Source organism: Homarus americanus, unplaced genomic scaffold (genome assembly GCF_018991925.1).
Source record: "Homarus americanus isolate GMGI-L3 unplaced genomic scaffold, GMGI_Hamer_2.0 scaffold15667, whole genome shotgun sequence".
Taxonomy (NCBI): domain Eukaryota; kingdom Metazoa; phylum Arthropoda; class Malacostraca; order Decapoda; family Nephropidae; genus Homarus; species Homarus americanus.
Genome location: NW_024726107.1, coordinates 3,571,129 through 3,594,416, shown reverse-complemented (window position 1 = coordinate 3,594,416; position 23,288 = coordinate 3,571,129). Strand labels below are relative to the sequence as shown.

Genomic DNA, 23,288 nt, shown 5'->3' with positions numbered 1-23,288 from the left:
CCCGACAGGAGAGGTGTTATCGCCACGCACATTTGAGCGCGCCGGCCACATGTTAAGTGAAAGGACTGTTTACAACTCAGATAGCTTAGTAGGCGAGAGAGAGCTGGTAGCAGCTGTGTGACTACCCGAGACTATCGTCTTCTACTGTAGAGGCAACATATCGATTCTCGTCAGCCAACATCTTCCTGCAGGACATTATATTTGTTCTCGTTGGTCTAATCCTAGACCCGAAAACGTGAGTGTGATTGTGAGCTAATGAATCCTCTGAAAACTCTAAATAACTTTAATAAGTGTATTTATGTATTGTATATTGATTATATTATTCAAACTTTGTCTCCTGATGTATCAGCAGTTGTTATATGTGAAATGTATTCAACAGGTTTTGACCGAATTATACTCATCGCGTCAACGACGGGGGTCGTATTGTCCTGCACAGCCACAATTGCTCCTATGAGCGATTACAATGGCGGTCAGTATTTTTTCCATACTATCATACGTTTCCTCCAAACCTACAGAATGCGCTACTGGAACTGATGGCTTTTGGTTCCCATTATGCAACAATATTGCTTTCAAACTAAACTTGGGGGAATCTATGAAAAGCCGCCATTCCTTTGGGTCATGTTTTTCTCCCAACTCTGACATCAGTCCATCTACATCAGTACACACACAGAGTGAATCCTGCATACTGTAGAATGAAGATAATGTAATATTTATTTTCCTAAAAACAGAAATTCTTGTCTGTTTCACTAGCAAGTTTCATTGCTGCAGCCTTGATGCTAAAAGTTCCGCCTGCTGTTTTGACAGACGGAGATCACGTACAAGATCATTAAGTTCACTTTTTTCTATAAGATGTGGTTCACTGGAAGTCGGGTCAATGAAAGGAGGATCGTGGGATGATTCTGGGATTTCTTCGCCAATTTCCTCATCCGAAGTTGAGAGCTCTTCCAAATTAGCCGGTGGAGTAGGTATAGGGAGGCCTTCTCCGTGAGGAACGGGTCATATTGCCGAAGGTACATTTGGATACTCATTTTGGTGAATTTGGTGAATTAACACAGCCTCGGCGCTGTATCCCCTCCATTCTCTTGTTCAGTATTGCTAATCTTGCATTTAATATATCCCTACCAACACAAGTACGTATCTTATATTCCTACATTACATATACACATACTGTATATCATAAAAATGTTACGTGACTGACATTTTGTATTGCCATATTTGAAATCAGCACCCCAAAATTAATAAAATGCAGCATATATGATCCATGTTACCGAACACTTGTCAACTAGTGTTATCAAAAGACATAAATAGGATGGTTTAAAAATTAATACAAAAATGAAAGAGAGAAAATAAAGGAAGGCAATGGTGCGAAAGGTGATGAAAATAGTTGAGAGGCGAGGAGAGACTTACCGATGGACATCATCTCGACCAGTACGGTGAGGGAGATGAACATAGCGGCGAAGGCGGCGCCCAGACCGAATACCACAGTAGCCACCGCCGGGGTCCCCGTCACCACCCACACGTTGGCCAGGCTCCTGCAGGGTAACCATCACGCTAACACTGTGTAAACACATGCTTAACCACTCACCAATAAAAAAAAATCACCCAAGGACTCGGCTAAGTAACCATTCAACCACAAGAAATAACTGCCCAGTCTATTAACCACTCAACCAATAAATATAACAACTTCTTTAACTTAAGACATAAGTGTGATGGCCAGGGTGTTAGTGTGGTGGCCAAGGTGCAAGTATGGTGGCCAGGGTGTAAGTGTGGTGACGAGGGTATAAGTATGGTGTCCAGGGTGTAAGTGTGGTGGCCAGGGTGTAAGTGTAGTACCCAGGGCGTAAGTGTGCTGGTCATGGTGTAATTGTGATATCCAGGTTGCAAGTGTGGTAGCACGATTGTAAGTGTGGTGGCCAGAGTGTAAGTGTGGTGGCCAGGGTGTAAGAGTGATGGTTAGGGTGTAAGTGTGGTGGACAGGGTGTAAGTATAGTGGCCAAGGTGTAAGTGTGGTGGCCAGGGTGTAAGAGTGATAGTCAGGGTGTAAATGTGGTGGCCAGGGTGTAAGTGTAGTGGCTTTATAATTCCTTTGAACCCTAGTTGTGTGTGTGTTTGTGTGTGTGTTATGCACAGAGGGTGGTTTAATGCGTTTAGTCTGGCAGTATTAGGTTAGTGTTAAGGTGCAAGCACTGCTTGCGTCCTTTCGCTTTCAGCTACAACCACTGGCTAGCCCCTGTGGTAAACAGAGAAACGATCCTTGCATAAACATCCCCTGCCAGTACACAGCCTCTTCACCATCAAGACTCATGCTCTGCCCCCTCCTGGCAACAAACGGTAACTAGGTGCCTTGTGGGCCCAGACTAGAACAACAGGATATCTTGGAGCAGCAGTGGGCACCAAAGGGACGGCGCATAGGCCCACTGGCATGTGGACACGTCTTGGCCCCTACAAACCACTGCCCCTCTGCCTTGTGGATTAACCTTCGTAGGTATAAGGCTTCAGGAGTAAACCCTGAACAAAAAATCTGCTGTGGAGCCCCGCATCAAGAGGCATGCTGACAGAGCTCTAGTAAGACTCCAACGGCGGTATAGGCGAAAGAGGTGGCCAGCATGGGAACCCAGCAACTACATCAGAGGATGAAGGCAATGTAAGATGGACACTCTACTAAGGCGAAAACCAACAACTGGGCTATTGGCAGTCCATTGCAATTCTCCCTCTTTACAACTACTTGCACCACCGGATTAGGGAAAGGGAGAGCCAAGATATGTGGTTGCAGCATGTGCTCCTGCCTCACCACATAAATCAACTCACGTGCAGCCATTATTCAGCTTAGCACACTTTCTATCATCATCATCATTATCAAAACCCTATACCCCTAAAAGTCCTATAGCGAAAGACAAGTGACGACGGGGACAGGCAATGATGACTGCCAGGAGTCTACTCACAACTCTGCACATGGGCGGCACAGATAAGATGGTCGTTTATGCACTGTGATCTAGGCAGCAGTACAATCCGGTCCTGTCTGTGCGACTGAACAGCCCTTTTGAGGAGCCACTTTGCTCACCCCACATGGGGAGGGGGCTAGAAAAGGTGCCCTCAACAGTAAGGAAATCCTGATGCGGTCGAAAACATAATCACACACAGATCAAAACAAAAACAAACTATACAACCTCTTATGGTTGCTGCATGGAATATCAGAACCCTTCTGGTTAATGGCACAAATGAGCGTCCTGAAAGAAGTACCGCCCTTTTGGCAAAAGAGTTGTCTAGGTATAACATCGACATAACAGCCATTTACAGAGTTGGCTTTGCCATTCGCCAACCCATCTTACACAGGCTAATTGAAATGCCTGTTAGGATTAACGAACGCCTCATAACGCTCTGAGTCCCAATGAATCACTCACGTCATGCTTTCATCATTAGTTCATACACCCCAACACTGGATGTAGAAGATGACATCAAGGGGACCTTTTACGCCGACCTTGACAGAGTGATAACCTCTATCCCCAGAGAAGATAAGGTTCTGCTCCCTTGTGACTTCAATATCAGAGTTGGCAGTGATGCTGACATATGACAGGGAACCATAGGAAGAAACAGAGTGGGCAAGTGTAATCCAAACGGCCTACACCTCTTCAGCACGTGTGCTGAACATAACCTCGCTATCACCAACACCTTGTTTGGCAGGCCGATAACACCCACGATCCAAACATTGGTCTCTCATTGACTACATCCTTGTCAGAGAAAGAAATCGCTGAGATGTCCTTATTCCCTGAGCCATGCGTGGCTCAGACCACTGTGACACAGATCATCGGCTCGTCAGAGCAAAACTCCTCCTCCACGTCGCCATCCAAACGGTGGTAAAACAAGGATGTGTACTGGAACCAACTCTCTTTTCCATTCTTGACTACCTTCCTTACTCGTGCCAGTACTAATTTAGCCGGCGGGGTGGACATCCAGTGCCGGATGAAGGGACTTTTAAATATAAGATGACACCTGGCAGGAATAAAAGTGTCGGCCGCTTCCACCACTGAACTTCAGTATGCAGACGACCTCAACCTCGACGCTCACACTGATCACGACCTACAAGAGATCCTGAACACCTACGCAGATGCGTATGCACACTTCAGCCTTGAGGTGAATGCACATAAGACTCAGATTCTCTTCAACCTGCCCCTGGTTCAGCCACACCTCCACCATTCATCCAGCTTAACGGTACTACCCTCTCCGATGTTACCCACTTTCGGTATCTCGGCTCCCACCTGTCCACCACCGTGGACATCGACGAAGAGATTCAACATCGGATCAGATGTGCATCTTAAAACCTTTGGCAGACTCCGTAACCGTGTCTTCAGCTGCAGGGAATTGAAACTATCTACAAAGTTGCACGTGTATCAAGCAGTAGTCTTCCCCACCGTGCTATATGGCAGCGAGATATGGGTCACATACAGGAGGCACATCAAGGCACTTGAAAACTTTTACCAACACAGTCTATGCTTCATCCTTTGAGTTCACTGCGAAGACAAGAGGACAAATGCCAGTATTCTCGCTGACACAAGCTGTAGGAGCATCGACGCTACTATTATCAATGAACAACTGCACTGGACTGGCCATGTTACCAGCATGGAAGACAGCAGACTGCCAAAGCAGCTACTTTACAGTCACCTAACGAATGATAAACGTAACGCTGGCAAACAACGGAAAAGGTATAAGAATAGTCTTAAGACAAACCTGGAAATATGCCAAAGCGACCCCCTCACGTGGGAGACGATCACTTTGCACAGTAACGCAGGGAGGAGCACCACACGAGAAGGTGTCAATACTTTCCAGTTAGTCTGACTACATACGGCGATAGACGAGCGTCTGCATAAAAAAAACAACGCCGCCGCCGTGCGTGCCCCTCCCGCAATAGATGTAGCCCTCCACACGTGCAGTATCTGTGGACGGCCCTGCCGATCCCGTACAGGTCTCTCGAGTCACCTCAGATCCCACCAACGAAGGTGACATCCACAATAACTCATATCTTTGTATCGTAGCTGGATGATCGTCATACTCGATTCCAAGTGACAGCAAAGTAGTAGTAGTAGCAGTAGTAATAGTAGTAGTAGAAGTAGCTATAGCGAAGGAGGTGGGCGCCTCGAACTGGTTAACTACGTTACTGATAAGGGCAAATGGTTTCAGTCTCAATAAACAAGAATTTGCCGATTCCATTCCTCTAAGGTACGATAGGCCAGTAGAAGGTTTGCCCTCCCAATGCGTGTGTGGCTCTGCCTATGACGTCGATCACGCCATGGTGTGCAAGAAAGGGGGCTTCATATGCATGAGGCATGACGAAGTACGGGATCTCACAGCAAATACGTTGAAGGAAATCTGTCGTGATATCAGGGTAGAACCGACCCTCCTTCCATTCGACTGTGAGAATTTCCAACCTAGGACTTCAAACACATCCAACGAAGCCCGTGTTGACGTCATTGCTCGAGGATTCTGGACAGTGAGCCTTCTTTGACGTCAGGATTTTTTATCCCATGGCCGCATGTCACTGTAAATTAGCTGTCGATGCTGCACACAGGAGGAACGAAAACGACAAGATAAGGGCATACGGGGAGAGAGTTCAGAACGTTGATTTAGGCAGCTTCATTCGTCTGGTGTTCACAAGGTCTGGTGGGTTGGGACCAAGTGAAAGATGCTTCTACGCCAGACTCGCGGAGATGCTATCCGAACAGAAGCAGCAGCCCAGAAGTTATGTCACAGCCTGGATGAGATGTCGACTGTCCTTCTCTCTCCTTAAGTCTGCTTTGCTCTGCCTTAGGGGAACGAGAGCATCGGCCCCCAAAGCTGACAACAGTTGCAGATACTGACTATGAGACAAAAATCACTGAATGCCGCATAGATCTGTCGCTCAACTACTCAACACAGCTAGGGTAGTTACTTATGTATTAGGATATTTAATTTTAATAAAATGGCGGCGAAGGTGTGGCTATTGGGGGAGGCTGGAAGCCACGTAGTAGTAGTAGTAGTAGCGTGTGTGTGTTTATGTTCATGGATTTTACATTTCACTTAAATTATTTATGCCTTTGTACCTAAGTAGGAGGACCTTTTATATATAAATTAGGTTTTCTTAATAGCAAATAAATCATAAATTCATGGTTTCCTATTTTAAATATGCAGTATATAATGTATATATTGTGTATTATCACATGCACACTTTCACGTGATACCTACATCGTAGTACCATTCATAAACTAACTCATTAGTATTAACTGTATTTTTCATTCATTTGGTATTATGAATTTAGGAAAGGAAATGCTGTACTTTTTTATGAAAGTTAGTTTGAATATGCAACCAACAATTTAGTTCCCTACATTCCCCAGCTAATTGTCTCACTTAAATATAAGTCCGTCCTTGGCCATGGCATAGACGATCCTGGGCAGGGAGAACATGGAGCCGAACATGGAGACTGTGAGGCCGGCCAGGGCGCCCACTGCTACCAAGTTTTTACACTTGTGAGCGCCGACCGTCGCGAACACCTCCACCAGCGCTGCATCCGGGTCAATCTGTTCGTAGGGTACTGCGAGCCGCCACCACGTCCACAACAGGGGATAAACATATATATATATATATATATATATATATATATATATATATATATATATATATATATATATATATATATATATATATAAGTAAAAATTACTGTTGCTCAGACTTATTATCAAGTAAAAAAGCTCTTAATTAATAAGCATAATGGGTTGCAAATAATTCGAGGAGGTTGGGAAATAAGGCAACTAACATAGACATTGCGGTGCCCGAATGGATATGTTAGGCTCAAAGAACGAATTCGTTCACTAAACGAAAAAACGACCACAACGCATTGTGTACACAGAAAAATAACCAGGAAACGTAATTTCGCTACAGGTTAGGTTAGGTTAGGGGAATTTCGAGACCACCCAGAAAGCCTTCTGGTTATTTTGCTGTGTCCACAACGCGATGTATTCTTTTTTTTTCACTCAATGAGCGAATTCGTTCTTTGAACCTAATAGATACATCATCCATATCCTACATTTACGGTCGTTGGGTTGCGACCAGGGCGACCTCAGTTCACCCGCCTGTGAATGATTACCTGTATTTACAGCTGGAGAAAAATTAAAGTGATCGATTGCCTTGCTAGCCACGGTACCGCTATGTGGACCGAAAGAAGGGTAAGCTTGCCGTGTGCTGTATCCACAACCCCCTTAAGAGGTCGTCAGACATACCGAAATATTAAATTAGTAACGGTTGCACATGAAAGCTGCTATCATAAAAGGGTTACACAAAAATATAAAGCAAAAATTACATATTAAAAGAGGAATATACTGAGGTGAAACTACAGCTCGAAAGATATTTATATCAACATTCAAAAACATTCTTTAGTCATTCAAACCAGGAAAATTCAGGTTTTATTATCACTGGCTCTTACGTTATTTTCACTTTGCTGACGACATATTCCTTTTATTTTAAACTAAATAAAGTTGCAAACACGAATTAAAGAGGTAAAGGAAACAAGCAGAACTATTGCTGAAAAAGTTTACAGACTCCCAACATATACAGTAAATATCAACACTTGACAACAAGATTTACCTACCTAGTTTACGTATTGTCCACCCCAACTAGAGGAGAAGGAGGCAAGTGCTCGTGTAGGATCCACCCCACTGTTTTTGATAGACTCCTCAAGAGCTATTTTAAAACCCGGTAATTTTTCTCTTCCACAGTTTGTGCTGGTAAATTGTTCCATTGCTTTACCACACCTCTGTGTGAAGAATTACTTAATTCGTCCTACATGACACCTTGGCGAACATGATAGCCCCAGAAGGTGACTATAAGGAGGGAACAACAAGAGGTGGAAATGATAACCCCCCATTGTAACTATGGGGAGGGAACAATAAAAGGAGATGATATCCCCCAGGGTAAGTATAAGGAGGGAACAATAGACGGAGATGATAATCCCAGGGGTAACTATAAGGAGGGAACAGTAAAGGTTAGAGGTGATAATCCCCAGGGTGACTATTGTTACGACTGTGTCGTATTTTTCTATTTTTTTTTTTTATATACCATACTTCCATGTTCCATATTATTCCTGTAATGACGTGTTGTATTTACTATTATATAATCTAGTCACCTTACCATGTGCTGTTAACGTTTTAACTGTTATTATTTGTTCAAACTCATTTTGTATTGTAACCAGTATTCTTTGTTCTCTAACGACCATTTGCATCGTTAAACGACCCACCGGCGGGTTGCGTGGCGGGAACCGACCTTATATATAGGGCCCACCAACTGACGGAGTCAGTTCAGTCCTCTTGTCATACAGTCCACACCCTTTGAGTGACACTCGTCACCTGTTACTTATACTTAATTTCTTTGTGTTGTTCCTGTCGCCACCAATGTGGTATATCTATGTGAGTACCTATTTATGTCTCTATTTATGGCCATCAGTATTTGCTTAGATACATTTAAGTAATTCAATGTTGTTTCACGTTAGTTAATTTCAGTGTTAGTATTTATATGTTTATGCAGTGTTAACGTAATCCAATGCTTTATTTTTATTCTTTTGATGTTTCGATGTTTAGTATCACTTGTGTCTTAAAAGTTTCGATGGTGAATCAATTTGTTGTGACAGCCTACGAGGCTCTTTATTGTGTTAATATTTAATTAATTAAATTCTTAAAGGTTTACTTTATCTATTTTTATTCCCTTTTAATTTACTTAACATTTTTGTTTGGTTACGCCTAGAACCTGGATATTTAAGTAAATTAAGAGACGGCGTAACACTATGAAGAGGGAACAATAAAAGCAGATGATAACCCCGAGGGTGACTATAAGGAGGGAAGAACAAGATGTGGAGATGATAAAGAGGAACAACAAAGGATGGAGATAATAACCCCCCATTGTAACTATGGGGAGGGAAGCAGATGATAAACCCCAGGGTGACTATAACTAGGGAACAGCAAAGGACGGAAATAATAACCCCCAGGGTGACTATAAGGAGGGAACAATAGACGGATAGGATAATCCTCAGGGTGACTATAAGGAGGGAACAAAGGATGGAGATGATAACCCCCCAGGGTGACTATAAGGAGGGAACAACAAGGGACGGAGATAATAACCCCCAGGGTGACTATAAGGAGGGAACAATAGACGGAGATGATAACCCCCAGGGTGACTATAAGGAGGGAACAATAGACGGATATGATAACCCCCAGGGTGACAATAAGGAGGGAACAACAAAGGAAGGAGATGATAACCCCTAGGATGACAATAAGGAGGGAACAACAAAGGACGGATATGATAATCCCCAGGGTGACAATAAGGAGGAACAACAAAGGAAGGAGATGATAACCCCTAGGATGACAATAAGGAGGAACAACAAAGGACGGATATGATAATCCCCAGGGTGACAATAAGGAGGAACTTTGACGGAGATGATAACCCCAGTGACTATAAGGAGGGAACAACAAAGGAAGGAGATGACAACCCCAGGGTGACTATAAGGAGGAACTATTGACGGAGATGATAACCCCAGGGTGACTATAAGGAGGGAACTATTGACGGAGATGATAACCCCCAGGGTGACTATAAGGAGGGAACAAAGGGCGGAGATGATAACCCCCAGGGTGACAATAAGGAGGGAACAACAAAGGAAGGAGATGATAACCCTAGGATGACAATAAGGAGGGAACAACAAAGGACGGATATGATGATCCCCAGGGTGACAATAAGGAGGAACTTTTGACAGAGATGATAACCCCAGGATGACTATAAGGAGGGAACAACAAAGGAAGGAGATGACAACCCCCAGGGTGACTATAAGGAGAACTAAGAGGAACTGATATGATGGAGATGTGACAACCCCAGGGTGACTATAAGGAGGGAACAACAAAGGACGGAGATGATAACCCCCAGGGTGACTATAAGGAGGGAACAACAAAGGACGGAAATGATAACCCCACAGGGTGACTATAAGGAGGGAACAACAAAGGACGGAGATGATAACCCCCAGGGTGACTATAAGGAGGGAACAACAAAGGACGGAGATGATAACCCCCAGGGTGACTATAAGGAGGGAACAACAAAGGACGGAGATGATAACCCCCAGGGTGACTATAAGGAAGGAACAAAAAGAGGTGGAGATGATAACCCCCAAGGTGACTATACGGAGGGAACTGTAGACGGAGATGATAACCTTCTGGGTGACTATAAGGAGGGAACAACAAGAGTCGATGATAACCTTGCCCACACGTTTCCATGTATACTGAATATAAGGCATAATTGATATATTAGGTAACTCATAGGAAGCTTCCTGGATAGCCAAAAACTGTGTGACCTCTCGTTGTCACATACCACCGAGCGAATTAACTCTTTGTTGATGAATACTATCCGTAGGAGAAGGTAACATTAGGTTAGGGAAGCTCACCCATAAGTGTGAGGATGGCAGAGGAGCTGACATAGGCGATGAGGATGATGACGAGGGATATAACGATGGAGTACGGGATGGAGCGTCGTGCGTTCACTGCCTCCTCCCCCGTTGTGGCGATGATGTCGAACCCAATGAAGGCATAGAAGCAGGTGGCAGCCCCTGTCAGTACCTGTGGGAGAAGACCTATAGTAAGATATTGTGGTGTATATGTGGTGATATATTGTGGTGTGTGAGGTGAGGCATGGTGATGTGTGTTTGTCTATTTGTGGTGAATTATAGTGTTGTTTATGTGGTGATTTTTTATTATATTTTGCTCCTTACAGTGGCTAGTTTATTGTGCACACCACAATCTCCACTCGTAGGGCTGCTGGTGTGTTATCCAGGTTGGATGTGAGTAAGGCGCATCGACCGGATGGAATGGTCACCCTTCTTCGGGATGGGTTGAACTGAGGCACGCTCCCAAGAAGGAAAAATTTTGGTTTTGAGGCAAAGGTGAAAAAGGCGAGCAAGCACAGGAGCCAGAACTTCAGCAAACTTCTTCAGAACACGAGCCCGGCATGCCCCGGCATCATGCACACATGATTACAACGCTCCAACAAGACCCCAACGGCGGTATAGGCGGAAGAGGTGACTACCATGGGAACCCAACTACTACACCGGCGGACGAAGGCAATACCTGATGGACAGGCTACTAAGGCAAAACCCAACAAACTGGGCTTCCGGCAGTCCATTGCAACTCTCCCTCTCCCCAGTCGTTGCAACACTTGAACCATTGGATTAGGAAAAAGGGAGAGCGAAGATGTGTGGTTGCAGCCTGCGTTCCTGCCTCACCACATGAATCAACTCACGAGCAGCCATCATCCAGTTCATCATACTTCTCAACATCATCAAAACACCTATACTCCCAAAAGTCTTATGGCGACGGACGAGTAGCGATGGGAACAGGAAGAGATGACTGCCGGGAGTCTCTAGCCACAACTCTGCATATATAAGATGGTCGTTCATGCACTGGGATCTGGACAGCAGAGCAATCCGGTCCTGTCTGTGCCACTGAGCAGCCCTTTCGAAGAGCAATTCTGCTCACCCCACATGGGGAGGGGGCTAGAAAAGCCCTAAACATAGCCTGCCTAAAAAAACAACCTGACTGGGAACCTCACCCTATAAGGTCATCCTTATGCGGTCGAAAACATTCAAAATCACAGATGCAATCAAAAACAAACTATACAACCTCGTATGGTCGCTGCATGGAATGTCAGGACCCTTCTGCAGACTGGCACAAATGAACATCCTGAAAGAATAACCGCCCTTATGGCTAGGTATAACGTCGACATAGTAGCTATTAGTGAGTCCCGTCTCCCATGCTAGGGTCAACTCACAGAAAACGGGTCTGACTATGCCTTCTTCTGGAAGGGTAAGCCTGCTGCGGAGAGAATCCGCATTTATAGAGTTGGCTCTGCCATCTGCCAACGCATCCTACACAGACTAACTGAAATGCCTATTGGAATCAACGAGCACCTCATGACGCTCCGAGTGCCACTGAATCACTCATGTCATGCCTTTTTCATCAGTGCATATGCCCAAACACTGGATGCAGAGGATGACATCAAGGAAACCTTGTATGCTGACTAGGGTTTCCTGTTTTGGGGGTTTCTTAGCGTCCCGGGATTCTGGGACAAACCAGGATATTTCCTGGGATCCCAGGATTTCCCGCATCAGGTGATATTTGTACTAACTAATGATATATGCTAACCCTATACTTCATAGTGTAGTATCTGTAGATTATTTGATAGGCAATTTATTTGATAAACTATATTACACTAAGGCAAAGTTCTCATTATTAACTTGCATACTGGTGTAAAAATAGGTACATAATATGATTAAACAAGCAAAATTTTAATTAATCTCATTCCGTTAGCCAAACAAGAAACTCAGACATTTGGAATGGCATTCAAATTTAGCTATTATAAAAAATAAGAATTCTATATTTAATGCCATTTGGAAGTCACATTCTACAAAAACCATAAGCGAACACTTGAATGACCTGTGAAAAAAATAATAGCATAATAGCATTTTGGCATCGTATACAGACAGATTACTCGACAGTCAACACACCTCTGCACTCTGCAGGGAGATAAACACGAGTAAGGCCAGTACCCAAGCAAGACGGGGTGAAGGCCAGAAGTGTACAGGAACAGTACGTGTCACTTCTGTTAGACTCGCTCTAGCCCCCCCTCTCTCTCTCTCTCTCTCTCTCTTTCATGCGTTTTTGTATTTTACATAGTGCAAATAAGAGATAAGGAATAACAATAAGAATTCCGGGATTTGAACCAAATTCCCGGGAAAAAAAACATAACCACTTACGCCCGGGAAGGAAACCCTAATGCAGACCTCGACAGAGGTGACTTCAATGCCAGAGTTGGCAGAGATGCTGACATCTGGCAGGGAACCATAGGGAGAAATGGATTAGGCAAGTGTAATTCCAACGGTCTACTACTCCTAAGCACGTGTGCACACAACCTCACTTTTACCAACACCTTGTTTAGGCAGCCCGACAATTTCATGGGTTCGTGGCAACACCCATAATCCAAACACTAGCATCTCATTGACTACATCATTATCAGAGAAAGAGACCGCCGAGATGTCCTCATCACCCGTGCCATGCGTGGCTCAGCCCACTGTGACGTTGATCAACGGCTCGTCAGAATCAAGGTCTCACTACACGTCGCCCCAAAACGGCGAAGACAACAAGCCTCTGGAAGAGGTTTTAACACTAAGCGTCTGGAGAATCCAGCGATAGCACATGCTTTCGGAGAGCAGCTCGAACATGGGCTGATAAACAACCCAAACCCAAGTGGGATATTCTCGACACTGTCATGACAAAAACTTGCAGAGAGACCCTCGGACAGATCGAAAGAATACCTCAGGATGTGGTTTGATGAAAATGACCCGGCAATCAATGTACTCGTCAATGATAAACGTGCTGCTTTAACTGACTGGCAGAACAATCCTGAGTCTCGGACTAAAGCTGAAACCTTCCTCAAGAAGAAAGCAGAGGCCCAGCGTGAACTTCGCAATCTAAAGAACGATTGGTTTAAAAATAAAGCATGTGAAACACAAGAAAAAACTGCAGATCAGCAAAAGATGTGCGACTTTTTTATTTCCACTAAAACGTTTTATGGGTCAATCACTCGTGGCGCAGACCCCCTCCGCTCATCCGATGTTAACTCCATAATTAAAGACGATGAAGGTCTCCTTCAGTGCTGGAAAAAGCACTACCATACACTGCTCAACCGAAACACCGCTTTGGCCACCCTGACTACCCAACAGGTTCCTCAGCATCCACAGCTGACCCACCTCAGCTATCCTCCATCCCTGGATGAGGTGCCTACTGCGATCAAACAGATGAAAAATAACAAATCCTCAGGGCCTGACGGAATCCCAGCCGAGGTGTATAAAGCAGGAGGACCTCTGTTTACCAGCCGTCTCCACTCTCTCCTGGAGAATATAGGGGAAAAGGAGGAAATCCCGCAACCTTTTACGACGCCTCCATCGCCAATATTTATAAGAACAAGGGAGACCGGTCAGACTGTAGCAACTACCACGGGATCTCACTGCTGTCTGTAGCTGGCAAGATTATCGCCCGAGTCCTTCTAAACAGACTTATTCCTGAGGCGGAAAACTTCCTCCCAGAATTTCAATGTGGCATTAGACCATCACGTGGCACGACTGACATGATCTTTGCTTTCCGTCAGATACAGGAAAAGTGCACAGAACAGCGTCGTGACCTATTCCCTATACATGGCTTTCATCGACCGAACCAAGGCCTTCGACTCAGTCAACAGAAGTGGTAAAGGATGATGTCAGGGCAGCAGTAGGGAACCTGCAAGTTTGGGCTGGCCACCAGGCTGGAGGGGAAGCCAGCCATTCACGCCATGACAACGATATTCGAGCAGCGTGATTGTGAGGCCGTTCTCCTGGTGGACACTTCAAACGCATACAACTTACTTAACCGCAAGGCCGCACTGCTCAACATCAAGATCAAGTGTCCAAGCTTTGCAATGTATGTTGAAAACACCTATAGGAATCGACCAAACCTCTATATAGTAAACACCAAGGCTCTAATAGGTGATACCATCATACAGTCAACGCAGGGGGACTCTACTGCAATGGCACTGTACGCAATAGGCCTATCCGTGCTCCAACACACAATAAAATTTGAAAAAACCGAGGTCAAGCAAGTTACGTATGCTGACGACCTTACAGGAGCCGGAAAAGTGGAGGACATCAAAAAGTGGTGGGACCTGGTAACATCACGTGGTCCACAAATAGGGTACCACCCAAGCGCCAGCAAGTCCTTCCTCATTGTGAAGCCAGAACATTATAAACGGGCAATGAAGGTGTTCGGTGGAAGTGAGGTCAAAATAACAAAGGATGGCCAAAGACACCTAGGCGTAGTAATCGACACGACAGACTTCAAGACCGAGTACGTAACGGGAAAGGTGAATAAGTGGGTTAGGAAAATCCAAGCTCTGTCTGAGATTGCTAACAGAGAGCCCCATGCGGCTTTTGCGGCATTCCATTCACCCATCGAGTCAAGCCTCGCTGGAACTACCTGATGCGCACTATCCCTGTTATCGGACCCCTCCTCCACCCTCTGGAGGAAGCTATCAGCGTCAATTTCATTCCCAAATTAGTGAAACACCTTCACTTAACCCCAGCAGAAAGATCACTCCATGCACTACCACCGAGACTGGGAGGAATGAGATTGACCAATCCAGAGGATATTGCTGTGCCCGAACATCAAAACTCAATTAAGCTCACGGCAGCCCTCACTGACCACATAATAGCTCAGAACGCAACAGGTGAGGTGGATACCAGTAAATTAAACAGGATTCGAAGGTCCATTACGACAGAACGACAGCACGGCTAAAGTGATAGTTTGCACCAACTGATGCTGCAAGTACCAGAGAATTTGAAAATTTACAGATGCCATTGCTCCAAGGTACGGTAGGCCACTGGAAGGTTTGCCCTCCCAATGCGTGTGTGGCTCTTCCTATGACGTCGATCACGCCATGGTGTGCAAGATAAGGGGGTTTCATGGCGGCGAAGGTGTGGCTATTGGGGGAGGATGGAGGCCACGTTTAAATAAAAATAGTAATAGTAGCAGTGCGAGGTGGTGAGGTGTAGTAGATGACTGTGGGGTGTAGCTGTAATGTGAGGTAGTGAGGTGTAGTAGATGGCTGTGGGGTGTAGCTCTAGTGTGAGGTAGTGAGGTACAGTAGATGACTGTGGGGTGTAGCTCTAGTGTAAGGTAGTGAGGTACAGTAGATGGCTGTGGGGTGTAGCTGTAGTGTGAGGTAGTGAGGTGTAGTAGATGACTGTGGGGTGTAGCTGTAGTGTGAGGTAGTGAGGTGTAGTAGATGACTGTGGGGTGTAGCTCTAGTGTGTAGGGTAGTAGATGATGTAGCAGGTAGTGAGGTGTAGTAGATGACTGTGGGGTGTAGCTCTGTGGTGTGAGGTACAGTAGATGATGTAGCTCTAGTGTGAGGTATGTACAGTAGATGTGTGGGGTGTAGCTCTAGTGTGAGGTAGTGAGGGTACAGTAAATGACTGTGGGGTGTAGCTGTAGTGTGGGTAGTGAGGTGTAGTAGATGACTGTGGGGTGTAGCTCTAGTGTGGGTAGTGAGTGCAGTAGATGACTGTGGGGTAGCTCTGGTGTAAGGTAGTGAGGTACAGTAGATGACTGTGGGGTGTAGCTCTGAGTGTGAGGTAGTGAGGTACAGTAGATGACTGTGGGGTGTAGCTCTGAGTGTGAGGTAGTGAGGTACAGTAAATGACTGTGGGGTGTAGCTGTAGTGTGAGGTAGTGAGGTGTAATGTAGATGACTGTGGGTGTAGCTCTAGTGTGAGGTACAGTAGATGACTGTGGTGTAGCTCTAGTGTGAGGTAGTGAGGTACAGTAAATGACTGTGGGTGTAGCTCTAGTGTAAGGTAGTGAGGTACAGTAGATGACTGTGGGGTGTAGCTCTAGTGTGAGGTAGGGAGGTGCAGTAGATGACTGTGGGGTGTAGCTCTAGTGTGAGGTAGTGAGGTACAGTAAATGACTGTGGGGTGTAGCTCTAGTGTGAGGCAGTGAGGTGCAGTAGATGACTGTGGGATGTAGCTCTGAGTGTGAGGTGAGGTGCAGTAGATGGCTGTGGGGTGTAGCTCTAGTGTGAGGCAGTGAGGTGCAGTAGATGGCTGTGGGGTGTAGCTCTGGTGTGAGGTAGTGAGGTGCAGTAGATGACTGTGGGGTGTAGCTCTAGTGTAAGGTAGTGAGGTACAGTAGATGACAGTGGGGTGTTGCTCTAGTGTGAGGTAGTGAGGTGTAGTAGATGGCTGTGGGGTGTAGCTCTAGTGTGAGGTAGTGAGGTACAGTAGATGACAGTGGGGTGTAGCTCTAGTGTGAGGTAGTGAGGTACAGTAGATGACAGTGGGGTGTAGCTCTAGTGGTATGTAATGAAGTATGATGTGGTGAGTTATATGAGCGTAAGAAGTACAGTAAGAAATAACAACTAAACCGTGGTGGTGGTGGCTGTGAGAGCGAAGTGGGTTGGTAGGGGTGGTGGAAGGTCAACGTCACTATCAACGATATGAAAAATTGTTCACTGAAATTTACACCCCGGAGACCTGAGTGGCTTCACGTGTAGGGCGGCACTGAGATATGAACCCTCTCCTCCTCCATCCTCACTCTCACTAACTCTCCTCGCTCTAAAACACTCTTCCATGTTCTCTCACACTTTCCTATGTTTCTTCTCGGTTTCCTTCTTTGCCTTCCTCACTCTTAATAACTCTTCACACTCACACACACTTTTCCAGCGAGCCTCACTTTTCCTCATTTTACCCAAATACTTTTACTCTCACACTCTTTCAGTCTCACACATACACTTGTGTTACCCTCCTTGTATGCCGCCTTGCCTCTCTCTCTATCTCTCTCTCTCTCTCTCTCTTCTACACTCTCCATAATCTCCCTTTACATGAGTGTGCCATTTGCTCCATTGCCCATACTCTCACACACTCTCCTCGACACTACCTCTTCCACACTCTTCTTCCTGGTAATCTTACTCTCCCAGACACCAATACTCTCCCTGACACCAACACTCTCCCTGACACCAACACTCTCCCTGACACCAACACTCCACCAGACACCAATACTCTCCCTGACACCAACACTCTCCCTGACACCAACACTCTCCCTGACACCAACACTTTCCCTGACACCAGCACTCTTCCTGACACCAACACTCCACCAGACACCAATACTCTCCCTGACACCAACACTCTCCCTGACACCAACACTCTACCAGACACCAACCTCTCCCTGACACCAACACTTTTGACACCAGCACTCTTCCTGACACCAACACTCCCTGACACCAACACTTTCCTGACACCAGCACTCTTCCTGACACCAACCCTCTCCCTGACACCAACACTCCCCAGACACGAACACTTCTGACACCAACCTCTACCAGACACCAACACTCTACCAGACACCAACACTCTCCCTGACACCAACACTCTCCCAGACACCAACACTCTCCCTGACACCAACACTCTCCCTGACACCAACACTCTCCCAGACACCAACACTCCCTGACACCAACACTCTCCTGACACCCATACTCTCCTGGCACCCACAATCTCCCTAACACCCATAGTCTCCTGACACCCACACTATCCCTACTCTCCTGACAACCACTCTCTCCCTGGCACCCACACTCTCCCTCTCTCCCTGCACTCTCCCTGACACCCGCACTCTCCCTGACACCCCACTCTCCCTGACAACCACTCTCTCCTGGCACCCACACTCTCCCTGACACCCCACCTGCTCTCTCCCTGGCACCCACTCTCTCCTGCACCCACACTCTCCCACACCTGCACCTCCCTGACACCCGCACTCCCTGACACCCACACTCTCCCTGACAACCACTCTCTCCCTGGCACCCACACTCTCCTGACACCCACACTCTCCCTGACACCCACCTCTCCCTGACACCCGCACTCTTCCTGACACCCACACTCTCCCTGACACCACACTCTCCTGACATCCCGCACTGTCCATGACACCCACAGTCTCCATGACACACACACACTCTCCTTATATTCACACTCTCCCTAACACCCTAACACCCAGTCTCCCTGACACCCACACTCTCCCTGACACCCACAGTCCCCTGACACCCACACTCCCTGACACCCACCTCTACCTGACACCCACACTCTACCTGGCACCCACATTCTTCCTGACACTTGCACTCTCCTGATACACACACTCTCCCAGACACCAACACTCTCCCTGACACCCACACTCTCCCAGACACCAACACTCCTGACACCACAGTCCCCTGACACCCACACTCTCCCTGACACCCACACCTCCCTGACACCCACACTCTCCTGACACACCTACATTCTCCCTGACACCTGCACTCTCTCTGAAACCCACACTCTCCCAGACCTAACACTCTCCCTGACACCAACACTCTCTCCTGGCACACCACACCTCCCTGACACCCGCACTCTCTGGCAACCACACTCTCCCTGACACCCGCACTCTCCCTGACACCCACACTCCCTGGCAACCACACTCTCCCTGACATCCCGCACTGTCCATGACACCCACAGTCTCCCCTGACACACACACTCTCCCTTATATTCACACTCTCCCTAACACCCCTAACACCCAGTCTCCCTGACACCCACACTCTCCCTGACACCCACAGTCCCCTGACACCCACACTCCCTGACACCCACACTCTCCCTGACACCCACACTCTACCTGGCACCCACATTCTTCCTGACACCTGCACTCTCCTGATGCCCACTCTCTCCCAGACACCAACACTCCCTGACACCCACACTCTCCCAGACACCAACACTCTCCCCACACCCACAGTCCCCCTGACTCCCTGACACACACTCCCTGACACCCACACCCCTGACACCTACATTCTCCCTGCCACCTGCACTCTCCTGAAACCCACACTCTCCCAGACGCTAACACTCTCCTGACACCAACACTCTCCCTGGCACCCACACTCTCCCTGACACCCGCACTCTCCCTGGCAACCACACTCCCTGACACCCCCTCTCTGACACCCACACTCCCCTGGCAACCACACTCTGACACCCCACTCCCTGACACCCACCCCCTGACACCCACAGTTTCCTGGACACCCCACAGTCTCCCTGACACCCACACTCTCCCTGACACCCACACTCTCCCTGACACCCACACACTCCCTGACACCCACACTCCCCTGATATTCACACTCCCTGACACCCACACAGACACCTACACACCCCTGACACATCCCTGACACACTCCCCTGACAACACCTGACACAGACTCCCTGATATCACACTCTCCCTAACACCCAGTCTCCTCACCCACACACCCCTGACACCCACACACTCCCTGACATCCACACTCTCCCCTGACAATCACACTCCCTGACACCCACACTCCCTCTCTCCTGGCACCAACACTCTACCAGACACCAACACTCTCCCTGACACCCTCTCCTGACACCACACTCTCCCTGACACCAACACTCTCCCTCTCCTGCAACACTCTCCCTCACCAACACTCTCCTGACACCAACACTCCTGACACCAACACTCTCCCAGACACGAACACTCTCCTTGACACCAACACTCTCCCTGACACCCACTCCCTGACACCAACCTCCCAGACACCAACACTCCTGACACCAACACCTCCCTGGCACCCATACTCCTGACACCCATTAACACCCACACTCTCCCTGACACCCACACCTGACACCCCTCTATCCCCAACCAGTCTCTCCTGGCACCCCACTCTCCCTGACACACTCTCCCTGACACCCCACTCTTCCTGACACCCACACTCTCCTGATCCCCTGATCCACACCTCCCTGATTCACACTCTCCCTGTCCCCTGACACCCACACACTCCCTGACACCCACACACTCCCTGACACCCACACTCTCCCTGACACCTACACTCTCCCTGACACCCACACTCTCCCTGACACCCACACTCTCCATGACACCCACACTCTCCCTGAAACCAACACTCTTCCTGACACCCGCACTCTCCCTGTTACCATAATATCCCCAGCCTTGAGTAAGATATTGGAAAAGCTAGCATGTAATAGAGTAAATCCCTTCTGCAATGCCAATAACATCTTTACAGACTCCCAGTTTGGATTTAGTGCTAGAAGGTCGACTGAGAGTGCTCTGCTATCCTTTACTAATGACATCTTAAATTCCTTTGATGACAGTCAGTTCACAGTCGGTATATTCTTTGACCTCTCTAAAGCCTTCGATACTGTCGACCATACCATCCTCCTTTCAAAGCTTGAACATTTCGGCGTTAGGGTCCCGTCGCACAATTGGTTTACCTCATATCTTTCCAACAAGATGCAGTATGTTTGCTATAAAAATCACCAATCTGAATCCCCGACAATCTTGTATGGTGTCCTCCAAGGTTCCATTCTCGGTCCAGTGCTGTTTTTGTTGTACATAAACGACATAGTCCACGCCGGCACACTCATAAAACACAGCTTATTTGCAGACGATAGTAATCTCTATGCCAGAAACTCAGACCTCCATTCCTTGATGAGAACTATGAACACTGAATTGAATTAAAGTTTGAACCTGGGTAATGCGTAATAAACTGACCTTAAACCTTGAGAAAACCCACTACACGATCTTTCAAGGCAGGAAAAACGTATCTCCAGACTTGGACCCCCTGTACTTTGGCAATACAGTCCTCAACCGCGAACAAAATATTAAATTCCTCAGAGTTATTGTTGATAAGAAACTTAACTGGAAAAACCACATACAAGCCATTTACAGTAAAGTCAATAAACAGTGCGGTATCATGCATCACACTCGACAGTCACTCACTCTCACAGCAACGAAAGAATCTATCATGATCTTGTTTACCAACACCTGATACACTGTCACACACTATGGGGGGCCTTTGGCTCTTCAAAAACACAATCTCTGGTTACTGCACAAAAGAGAGTTGTACGGACAATGACCTACTTAAAAAAAACAAATCACACAAACGAAAAATTTGCAATATTGAAAATTTTAAAATTTGAAGATATTAACACCTACTGCTGTACCCTCCTTTTTTACAAATCTGTCCATCACTTGCTTGACAATAATTATTTCCAGTTCCGGAATAATCAGAGATACAACTTAAGGTACCCAGAGCCACTAAGACCATCCCCATGCGCTCCTCTCAGTCCCAGACCTCCATAAAATATCAAGGTGTGAAGGTCTGGAGCAACTTACTCCCACCCATCCTAGCAAAGACTACGCTCCCTTCCTTTAAATCATCTCTTAAAAAATATATATTGTCTAAGTATTACTATTTCTTGTAACACCTACTATGTTTACAGTACCTGTTGTTATTGTACCATCAAAACCGTTTTATCGAAAATTATCATGTAAATAGATAAGTAATTACCATTGCAATAAACATAATTGCCAACTCGACATAATCCTGACAGCTCTGTCCTCTTGTTCAACCTTATTACTGTACAACCCAGGTTGTACTGCTCCCCCATTATACTTGTGTTTTTAATTTCCACTCTAATTTATGTATATATTAAAAAATAAAAAAATAAAAAAAATAAACAAAATAAAAAATAAATAAAATAAATAAATATTGAAGTGATAACCGTAGTAACACTATGAGATGTTCTTATTACCACCATGCTATTGTACTATTCCAGATGATACTAAATGTTACATAATACTTCCTTGAGATAAATGTATAGTATATATCAGGTTCTCAAATGGCTCAGCCATGTTAATATTGTTATTATTATCCTCTCTGTATCTGTGTTTTTCTGGCTAAATAAACTGTTTCAATTCATTTAAATTAGACTATACTCTCCCTGACACCCACACTCTCCCTGACACCCACAATCTCCCGAACACCCACACTCTCCCTGACACCCACAGTCTCCCGGACACCCACACTCTCCCTGACACCATACTCTCCCTAGCAACTACACTCTCCCTGACACCCACAATTTCCCTGACACCCACACTCTCCCTGACCACAACACTCTCCCTAACACCATACTTCCCCTAGCAATTACACTCTCCCTGACACCATGCTCTCCCTAGAAACTACACTCTACCTGACACCCACACTCTTCCTGACACCCACAATCTCCCTGGTAACCACACTCTCCCTGGTAACCACACTCTCCCTGGTAACCACAATCTCCCTGGTAACCACACTCCCCCCCTAACCACACTCTCCTGCGTAACAACAATCTCCCTGGTGCCCACACTCTCCCTGGTGCCCACACTCTCCTGGTAACCACACTCTCCTGGTAACCTCCCTGGCCCCCTGTAAGGCTCATACACCAATAAATCGTAACATGATGGTGTATATAACATACTGTATTGTTTATATAAGTCTCCTATTATCACATTCATATTATGTTTAGTGTTGTCTTATTTGATATTTATGCAGTAATGTTCTACAAAAAATTGGTGAAGAGTATATGTGTTACGTATTACAGTAAGAATATAAGAACATAATAGAGGAAACTGTAGCGGGCCTATTGATACATAATAGGTAGACCCGTTTACATCCAACCCATATCGCCCATATATCTGTCCAACCTATATTTGAAGCTTCACAGCGGATTCGAATTAATGAAATTTTTGCTAATTTGTTCCACTCATCCACAACTCTATTCCCAAACCAGTACTTTCATATATCACGCTTATATCTAAATTTGTCAAATTAAAACCGTTGATACCTGTTCGTTCATTTTAAA

The 23,288-nt window shown here is 46.3% G+C and overlaps 1 protein-coding gene across 1 annotated transcript in view; it reads right to left on the bottom strand.

Moving 5' to 3' along the window:
• Positions 1-12,160, bottom strand: part of LOC121865360 (probable cationic amino acid transporter) — a 95,912-nt gene extending 83,752 nt beyond the window's left edge. Inside the window, exons 1-4 of the mRNA XM_042364697.1 lie at positions 12,074-12,160; positions 10,445-10,616; positions 6,379-6,562; positions 1,408-1,532 (exon numbers count right to left, since the gene is read on the bottom strand). Coding sequence (XP_042220631.1) covers positions 1,408-1,532; positions 6,379-6,562; positions 10,445-10,616; positions 12,074-12,160 — 568 coding nt within the window. The remainder of the gene's footprint in view (positions 1-1,407; positions 1,533-6,378; positions 6,563-10,444; positions 10,617-12,073) is intronic.
• Positions 12,161-23,288: the final 11,128 nt, after the last annotated feature.